This window comes from Gasterosteus aculeatus, chromosome 9 (assembly GCF_964276395.1).
Source record: "Gasterosteus aculeatus chromosome 9, fGasAcu3.hap1.1, whole genome shotgun sequence".
Classification (NCBI taxonomy): domain Eukaryota; kingdom Metazoa; phylum Chordata; class Actinopteri; order Perciformes; family Gasterosteidae; genus Gasterosteus; species Gasterosteus aculeatus.
Window position 1 is genome coordinate 19207607 of NC_135696.1, and position 9404 is coordinate 19217010.

The following is a 9404-nucleotide window of genomic DNA, read 5'->3' on the forward strand; positions in this document are numbered from 1 at the left end:
ATCACGCCTGAGGTGCAGCGTGATTCACTTCCAAAACCCAGAAAGAAATGTTCAGGAGACCTTCTGAGAAGCACAGGTGGGTGATTGACTGCGTCTGGAGTCCAATCACCTGATTGATGACAGGATTTCTATATCGTCACGAGATGTGATACATTTTTTTCTGATTCTGAATTTAAACGTCCTGGTTTTATTTCCCTATTTAGAGCAGAGCAGAGTTTAACAAACCAAACCAGTAGAAGTAACACATGCAACCAGCAGATGTCGCCCAGTAACAGCTCACACACACACACACACACACACACACACACACACACACAATGTTTTGGTTGTGCCTTTATCTCTGCAGGGCCTTATGCACGGCTCAGATAAGAGGGCGGCTGTTGTTGTGGGGGTCTCGGATGCAGGGTGTGGAGGGGTTCGGACAGGAACCCAAAGCCTCATAAACAAGGTCAAAGGTCAAAGGTGGGGGGGATGTCCCTAACAACCCTGTTTGAAATCCCCGTGCTGACAATCAGAGAGACACACACTCACGCGTTAATGGACGAGCCTTTCTTTTTATTGTGCGTCTTCATAGGGTCCAGATACTGGAGAGCGAGCGCGTGCGCTTCATCGCATACGTTCACTTAAAAGGGACAGAATGTGCCTTCAACGCGCAGAAGGACAGAAGACGACCCAACATGAGTCATTCCTTGTGACGCCGCCGCGGTGCGAGACCTTTCACAAGCAGTCTGACACCGTGGCGGCTTTTTAAAATTTTTTTTACTCATTTGTAGAAGGCCTCATCGGATGAGTGGACAACGTGTGATTTGTTTTCAGAAGAACAGCCTGTTCTGGTGTCTGCAGCCGGTTAGCTTAGCGTAGCACAAAGAGGGCGGAACCGAATCAGCTTAAATCTGCTCCTCCCGAAACGCACAAATGGTCCCGTAGTCGGACTCTCGTCCAGTCTAATGTTTTAAAAAAAAAAGGTATTATTTTAAAATGTGAAATGCAAAAAGCAGGAATAAAAAGAGCAAAGTGCTCAGGCATGATGGTACAGTTCAAAGAAAAGACAATAGTGAACGCTGAGCAGGTGGAACTACCCATCCTGCAACTTTTCACCGCTGTCAGCGTCCGCGCGCATCGTAAACATCAGAGCGGTCCTTCAGACGGGGGCGGGAGCCGCCTGCAGTCCAGTCTCTGCGTCTGTGGGCTCGTCTCTCGTCCCGTTGTTTCAGAGACCAAAACACTGCCGCCCCCCCATTGGAGACGTCCACCCGGTTCAACATTACGGAGAACGATCAAATGACCTTTTTGAACCAGAGGTTCTTGTGATTGATCTGATTCAGATTTCAGGGTGTAAAACGAGGAGCCGTCTCTCCGCCTTTTTCATCCACAAGTCTTCTTCTCTGGCGGCAGCCTTTTTTTTGGGCCTTCTGACACGGAGCAACGCTCCCCCGGGGGGAGAGCTCCGGTCACTCTCCCACCCAGGCAGAGATAAAGCGAGGCTCCTTCTCCCCCATTCCTGGACACGTCGGGTGAAGCCAGGCGCTCCGCTCCCCTCCTCATCCTCCTCCTCCTCCTCCTCCTCCCGTCTCCGGCGTTACAGCGGCGGGGGTCCCGGGCAGCGAGCGGCGTCTGGGTGCAGCAGACAATGGACCGACCTGAACCTGAGACAGAGAGGGGAAGCCAGTGTCACAATGCCTGGAAGCCGCCGACTGGGGATTTCAAAATAAGTGAATACACACACACACACACACACACACACACACACACACACACAATGCACAAAGCCAGGAAGCCCGTCGCTGTAGTAAAAACATACACACGTGAGAAGGGATTACATAAAGGAGCATTGTAGTACACATGTTCTGAAAAATAAAGCGCTTCCTGAAACTGACGCAGCTGCTGCAGATTTGAAGTACAATAAACAGAATCGACTGTTTGAAATGAACTTTTTTTTTTTTTTTTTCCACCAGAAGGTCAGCGAGCTCATCGCGTTCCCTCCGGCCCGAAAGGCACGAGCCGCAGCGCTAACGGCGATCACCCCCGATGGATACACGACGAGGCAAAGAGAGGACGAAGGACGCAAAGGAGAGACGGGAAGCGGAACAAATAAGAAGTAAGTTCCCTTAATGGGAGGAAAGCGCCGACGATGAGATCGCTCTCAGTTTTATCCCGCCAGTGGTTTCGTTTGCCTGTGATGTCGTTCCTTGTTCAATGTTCGGGGGGGAAGGTCTCCCTTTGTGAGTAAGGAGGTAATGTTCTAAATTTTAAAAATACTCACAGATTGTGAGAGAGAAAACAAAAAACAACCTCCCCCTAGTTTCACAAGATCACATGTTTTTTCCACTTCTTTTCCGGGCTCGACCTCGCCGCTTTGGGCCGCCACGCGTCATCACAAGTCATCACAAGTCACCACGCGCCATCACAAGTCATCACGCGCCATCCCCCGTCATCACGCGCCATCACGCGGCATCACAAGTCATCCCCCGTCATCACGCGTCATCACGCGCCATCACGCGGCATCACAAGTCATCCCCCGTCATCACGCGTCATCACGCATCATCACGCGTCATCACGCCGAGGCAGCGGCGAGTTCTACCTGGTGGGGTCTTCCTCGGCAGAGAACGGCCCCCTCAGGCTGACGGTGTTCCTGCTGTTCTCCACCGTGCCGTAGCTGAGGGTCACCTAAAGGGTGGGGGGGGGGGGGGCAAACACCAGCTGTTCAGAGGGTCACTAAACCTGCGTGTGTGTGTGTGTGTGCGTGTGTGCGTGCGTGTACCTGGTTGTGGATGTCCGACACCAGGCCCAGGTTCTCCAGGTGCGAGTGGAACAGCGGCGAGCGGGTGAGGCTCACGCCGAGCAGCGCCTCGGCGATGTAGCCCACGGTGCAGTCGTCCGGGAGGCGGATGTGGTCGGCCGTGGCCGCGAAGGCGCCGCCGCTGCACAGAGGGAGGAGTGTGTGTGTGTGTGTGTGGGGGACATTAAAGAAGCTGCTCATGGTGGATCTACTCAGAGGGGAGCAGCGGGGGGCGGGGGACTTTACCTCGCCCAGGGCTGCATCTTCAGAGCGAGGCCGCGGCTCAGACAGAATCCCGCTCCGCCCGTGGCGAACCAGAAACGCGCCTGCTTCGGCGCACAAACAGACCCGCCGGCGCGACTTTAGCTCAACGGAACCGACGTTAACAGCTTGTCGAACACGCATTGTGGGAAGGATCGCGTTAAAAGAAGCCTGGCGAGTTAGAGGCCGTGAGCACTCGTAACGGCTCTTATCGATAGCAAGCTTGTTCTCACCGTGTGAGCCGCGGCGAGCAGCCCCGCGGCCTCGATGGGCCGCTCCAGGCTGGGCCGGCCGAGGTAGACGTCCCGCGCGTGGCGGTGCTGAGACAGGAGCTTCAGCAGCGAGCCCACGTTCACGTAGTTGTCGTCGTCAACGTGACAGAACCACCTGACGGATGGACGGAGGGAGGGAGGGGCGGGGGGGGGTTGGTAAAGGCCTCTGTGTGTGTGTGTGCGTGCGTGTGTGCACTGAGTCTTACTTCCTGCCGGAGTGGATATAGGTGTCGTACTCCACGGCCATCTTGCAGGAGAGGGCCTGCCGGTTGTGAGCCGCTGAGCAGTTGGTGTTGATGAGTTGAGCTCCTGGTGAATCAATGAAGAACGATCAGTAACCAATGAAGCGACTTTCACGGTGAAGCCATTTGATCCGAATCGGGCGACAATCCTCTTGTTTACTGTCGATTCATCCACTTTCGGACATTTTTATGGAGAAAATAACCAACAATGAAAATAATATTTGTTTGCATCCACTGGAATTGGAGAATTTTGGCGGTTTTCTCTTTGCAAAGAGTTATTTAAACATTAATTGTTGCGGCTGGATGCTGTCATAAGCAGGCTGCTGAAGAATATCCTAATAAAAAATATTTTCTGCTCGTACAATGCGTCCGATAGTGGGAAGAATAACTCATTGAAAGTTGAAACAATTCCATGAGGAAAGACCTGCTGATAAAACTGCAGCGACTTCCTGCACTTCTTGGAAACACAATATTGCCGAGTCAGCAGCCTGGAGCCCGTTTTCCTGCTCGCACGCTGCAGAGAACACTGCTGCAACTCAGCAGAACTGCTCTCTGTGTGTGTGTGTGTCTGTGTGTGTGTGTGTGTCTCTGTCTGTGTGTGTGTGTGTGTGTGTGTGTGTGTGCAGCTCACCCATCCTTTCCCTCAGCTTCTCGTCCTCTCCGTCAGTGAACACGAACGTCTGTGGAAAAGAAAACACAAACACGCGGTTGGTGTTTTTTCAGCTGACGCCTCGGCGTTCGCGGACGGCCGCCGGCGACCTCGGGGTGAGACTCCGCCCCTTTCCTGGCTCACGCGTCATCACCCGCTGCAGCAGCAGGCCGCGCTGATGCCGAGTGGAGGCCGGGACTGAAAAGGTAAGCCTCTCGTCCGTCAGCGGCGCAGCAGCTGGTCCTGAGCGCGCGGCCGTGGGAGCGTTGTTGTGGCGAGTGACGGGGGTCAGGGGTCACGGCGCGCTCGGGAAGCCGCGCAGACCCACTCGGCTTTCCACAGGAAGCGAACGCACAGGCCTGGGTGCCGATGGCGAGCCGTGTCAGTAAACAGAGATGAGACGAGGAGAGAAGTATTCATCTCTGTGAACGGTGGAGTTCTTGTTCTTTACAGTCCGGATACGCAGCAGGACAACGGCGCCAAACATACAGACGACGTATGGAAATTGTTTTTACGGCCAAACATGTAGCAGAAAAAAACAAAACAAAAAGGTGACTGTTCTCTGAGACTATAAGCAGCAGTTTCACTCGCCAGAAACGGTCATTTAAATGCTATTAAATGTACGTCCTCAAAGTCCGTTAAGCTCTTCAGCGAGCGGATCGATACCCGCCGGGCTGCTGCAGTGCGGCCTTGGCGCGGCGCCAAACGGGGCGCTGAGGCCCCCCAGACGTCGGGGAGCCGCAGACGACCGGATCACTCGTCAAAAGGGTTTTCATCCATTTTCAAGTTTGCATCAACTCTCGTGTCCCCCGAAGAGACGTCCCGCTCGACGGCTCGTTCATCAGATTTTAAATTTCCCCAAATTACCCAAACGCCCCCAATTCAACCCCATTAGTGGCCCTTTCTTTTCCGAAAGGGGGGTTGGGGTAACAGAAGAGTAACAGACCCCCCCCCCCTCAGTGAGAGGGGGGCTCAGGGGGCTCAGCGACCTTCCCGCCAGGCAGCACAGATTCAATAACACAATCTTCGCTGCGTGTTCTGTGTGAGGAAACGTGTTGTGTGTCCAGCCAGCTGTGAGGGTTTTGTCAGCCCCCCCCTCTGCTGTTTGAGCCTCTTAAGCCTCCAGAGAGCAGTCAACTATAGTGAGTCAGTGTGAGTCAGGATGGGGGAGGGCGGGGGGAGGGCACCAACCACCACCCGCCGCGCAGGAGAAAGTGGCGTCCGTGTGCGTTTGTGTTTACTCGTGTGGTCCGACGCATTTTGTACTTCCCGTGAGAAATCCTGTGAGTTCCCATACAGGGGGTGTGTGTCTGTGAAGGTAACACTGTGAGAGAGAGAGTGTGTGCGCGGTTGTGTGTGTGTGTTGCTGTGTTTCCATTACTCAGCAGTCTCAGAGGTGTGTTTGGGAAACAGGTAGAGTTACACACACAGACACACACCTGACCGTGAGAGCAAAGGCAGGAATGCATCACACACACACACACACACACACACACACACACACACACACACACACACACACACACACACAGATCAGCTGAGTTCCAGCCGTGAGCTCTGTTTACATGTCAACAGTCCGTGTGCAGCGTGAGACGGAGACACTCGGACTCTTTGGGGGTTTGAATGGAACCCGTCTGCGTCCGATCGGCCGCTTTAAAAGGATGAAAGAGGTAAATAAAGAAAGACTGTGTAGTTCAGTCTGTCCTCTTTTTGTTTAAAGTCAACACGTTAGCAGGCTGTTGGCCCTCGGATCCCCCCGACGGGAACTACAGAGGTCTCTGATTTACAGCCTGGAGCCGGTGGGTTCCAGGTGGGACACCTTCACGTGTAGGCTCCCTTTGACACAGGGGCCATTAGCACGGGATCACACTCTGCACCACAGCATGAAAGATGCCCATGTCCACCCTGACCCCTGACCCCTCGGGGACTAAAGTGACGACACGACAAGTTAACGTTTTCCGTCATCTTATTATTATGAGGTTGTTATTTCTTTCACTTGATCCTTTAAGCGCACAGAGGAAGTCTGCGGGACAGTTAGTTCCCTCTATTGTGTTAAAAAGGTTTTGCTTAAAATAAGTACGATTATTCACTTTGTGAATGACTCATATTACCAGCTTCTCCATTATTACAGTAAAGTCCCGTTCCTTTTGTCTCCGCTGCACGGGGACTTTCCGTCCCCGAAGTCCTCCCGCAGGACATCCCGCTGTATCGCTTCCAAATCCCCGCTCACCTGTTGCATGTTTGCGGAGATCCAGGTGTCCAGCAGGAGGTCCAGTCTGGTCCGGTGATACCTCCCGGTGGTCTTCACCGCTATGAACAGGTCGGCCGCGGAGAGACGCTCCACCGGCGCGGGGGGGCCGCTCCTCCTCGGCGGGCCGCTTACCGCGCGTCTCTCCCGGGTCAGTTTCCTGAAGTAAGTGGAGAAGGCTTTGCTGCTCTCCAACAAAGAGGAAGAAGAAGAAGAAGAAGAAGAAGAAGAAGAAGAAGAAGAAGAAGAAGAAGAAGAAGAAGAAGAAGAAGAAGAAGAAGCAGCCACCGCAGGCTGCACCGGGCGCTCCACCGGGCCCGCGCCGCCCCGGTGTCCGACGGTGACGAGCAGCGTCCCGGTCACGAGCAGACAGGTGACCGCGGCGGCGGCGGCCGGGCTGGAGGAGCCCTTCGGTCCACCGGCGGCTTTCCACATCTCCGCAGACTCCGTGTGAAGAACCCCTCCGGCGGGAGACCTCCTGTTGTGAGACTCACTCGGGCCGCCGCTTCATTTCTTACGAAGAAGTCCGACTACTCCGCCGGTGGGCGGGGCCGCGACCGTTTGAGCCAATGGGCGGTTTGAGCGCCTGTTGTGGGCGGGGCTGAGGCAGAAGAGCGCGGTGCTCTGTGCGGAAAGCCTGCTGGGTGATTCTCCAAGTGGACAGATGTTGAAGACAACCGTGACATTGGAGTGCGCGTAGTGCTGCCAAGGAAACACACGCGCACACGCACTTACACGCACACACACACAGGGGAGACGGACGTGCCAAGCAGCCAGGTTGCCAGAACCACCAACCATGTGTGGAATGTTTCCTCTCTAATACTGTGCAGTGTGTCTCTGCTGATCCCTCAAGCACAGCCGGTTTATTATTACGGGTCAGGAACGGGATGGTGGCGTTCAAACAAAGGACGCGTTGGACTTTTTGAACTGCTCTCGTGATGAAAACGGGCCGCACTTTAGTGAAATGGAGAAAATATCTGATTTGTCAAGCAAGCGATGCGAAACTCTTGACTTGTGAACTTCCTCCATGGAGTGAGAGGAGTGATCTGCTCTCAGGTGAATACATTTTCATCCTTAAAATGCTGCTAGGGTTTGTCTCTCTAATGATTTGCGACAAACGTGCGATAAAATCACGACTTCACATCCTGTAGCTGAGCGCCATTGAGATAAGTTGTTACCAAGCACTCTTTTGACTAACAGTGAAGCTCAGCAGGAAACACAGTCGGCTGATTAGCCCGCTTCGCATTTTAAGACCACAAGACACTAAAACTTCCTCTCGAAGCTGCAAGTCGGCACCAATATGCCTGAACGCTCAGCGACCTTTGGCCCCGTGTTTGTGCAGCGCGTAGAACACGTATGTGTTCATGGTTATAGGAAACTGTGGGGTGGATTTATCTCACACCATCTAATCATCAGCCGGGCCGGAACATCATCTTCCTGTTGATCGCTGACAACCGGAAGACACATCAGCAAAGATCGGATGTCGTAGAAAATGTATTTCACTCTTGTTTCATTTTTGCATGCATTTGTTAGAGTTACAAAGACGTTATAATATTCTATTACGTTTTGTAAGCTGCACAATGAGTTTTCATGCTTTCTACACGTTGCTCATCGTGCATCCGAAATGAAGGAGCGTGCATTCAATACTAAAGGCTCTGTGAGAAGGTTTCAGTGTTTTTGGACTATGATATTTATACTTTAACCCAATCAAAGGATCTCACCTCTGGAACAAGGTAACACAATATTAACTTGAGCACCAGGAAACACTCAGGACGAGTTAAAGAACCCTAAAGCTCATCGCGGCTCCTCCCGTTTGTCCTCCTCCGTCTATGTCGGATATATATATATATATATATATATATATATATATATATAAACGGCCTCCGCTTTCATCCCAGCAGCTGAGCTGCACATGCACGCCGAAGCTTCCCCCTCCTCCTCCTCCTCACGGCGGCCTTCATTTCCTCTCTAACCGTGTCGGTGCGGCCGCAGTGCAGAGTGAGTGTGTGAGTGTGTGTGTGTGTGTGTATCTGGAGAATGTTGCGGTTGCTGAGTAGACGAGGATAGAAGATTCTCTATTAATAGTGCTGCCGTGTGTGTGTGTGTGTGTGTGTGCCTTTTCCCCTCGTCTTTGTTTTTTAATACCATGAAGCTTGTCTTAGGCTGTGTGTGCGTGTGCGTGTGTGTGTGCATGTGCGTGTGTGTGTGTGTGTGTGTGTGCACAGCCAGGCCGCGTTTCTTTGATTCCCGCGTCTCAAATCTCCTCCACCGTCTCTCTTTTCTCCCCTCACTTTCTCCCCTCTCGTTTCATCTCGGCATTATTGCCAGATTCTGAGAACAAGGTCACAGTTTTCCAAACCTCAAGTCGGGACTCCCCCCCCCCTCTTCTCTCCTCCCTCCCCCGTTTCCTCCCACTGTCTCCGAACTGTACAAAAGGACAAGAAAAAAGAAACCCACTTCACATTCTTGCGTTTTAAAAAGCCCCTCTCATCTCCGCGCTTCGATTGAGCGAATGCAAGCCGCCTCTTGAGTGCGGTTGTTCTCGTGAAAGGAGGAAACGTGTGATTGCGAGCGGGACGGAGAAGAAACAACGAGGATGCTTTCTTCCCTCCTCGTTGGCAGGGCGAGCGATCGCTCTGAGACCACATCCAGGGGAGACGGGGTCGGGTGGGGGGTGTGTGGGGGGGGGGGGTGTTAAAGGTCCCAGAGCTTTGTGACTCGAGTCGGGACGACTTCAGGCCATTCTGGTCCACGATGTGTTGTTGATTACAGCTCGTTTCTGGTTTAATTGACTCTAAATGGACCATAAATTGTTAAATTAACATCATGGTGTGTTTGAAAAAAAAGCCTTTAAACTAGCGGGCGAAACCATGAGCTGCAGTTTATAATGTTTCCTGAGGGAATTAAACAATGAGCCAATTGACTTTTATACAGGCTGACTTCTTTTTGCAGC

At 52.8% G+C, this 9404-nt stretch overlaps 1 protein-coding gene across 2 annotated transcripts; it reads right to left on the reverse strand.

Annotated features, from left to right (window-relative positions):
• Window positions 1-534: 534 nt before the first annotated feature.
• Window positions 535-8113, reverse strand: LOC120825560 (beta-1,3-N-acetylglucosaminyltransferase lunatic fringe). Of its 2 annotated transcripts, none has more exons than XM_040187219.2 (8): window positions 6434-8113; window positions 4186-4234; window positions 3519-3621; window positions 3274-3427; window positions 3026-3105; window positions 2762-2921; window positions 2582-2667; window positions 535-1646 (listed from the first exon to the last, which is right to left on the reverse strand). In XM_040187219.2, the coding sequence occupies exons 1-8, from the start codon at window positions 6884-6886 to the stop codon at window positions 1580-1582; spliced, it is 1152 nt and encodes a 383-aa protein (XP_040043153.2). In that variant the 5' UTR covers window positions 6887-8113; the 3' UTR covers window positions 535-1579. The 2 variants fall into 2 exon arrangements, with proteins under 2 accessions (XP_040043153.2, XP_040043152.2); XM_040187218.2 differs by having other exon boundaries at window positions 3026-3108.
• Window positions 8114-9404: the final 1291 nt, after the last annotated feature.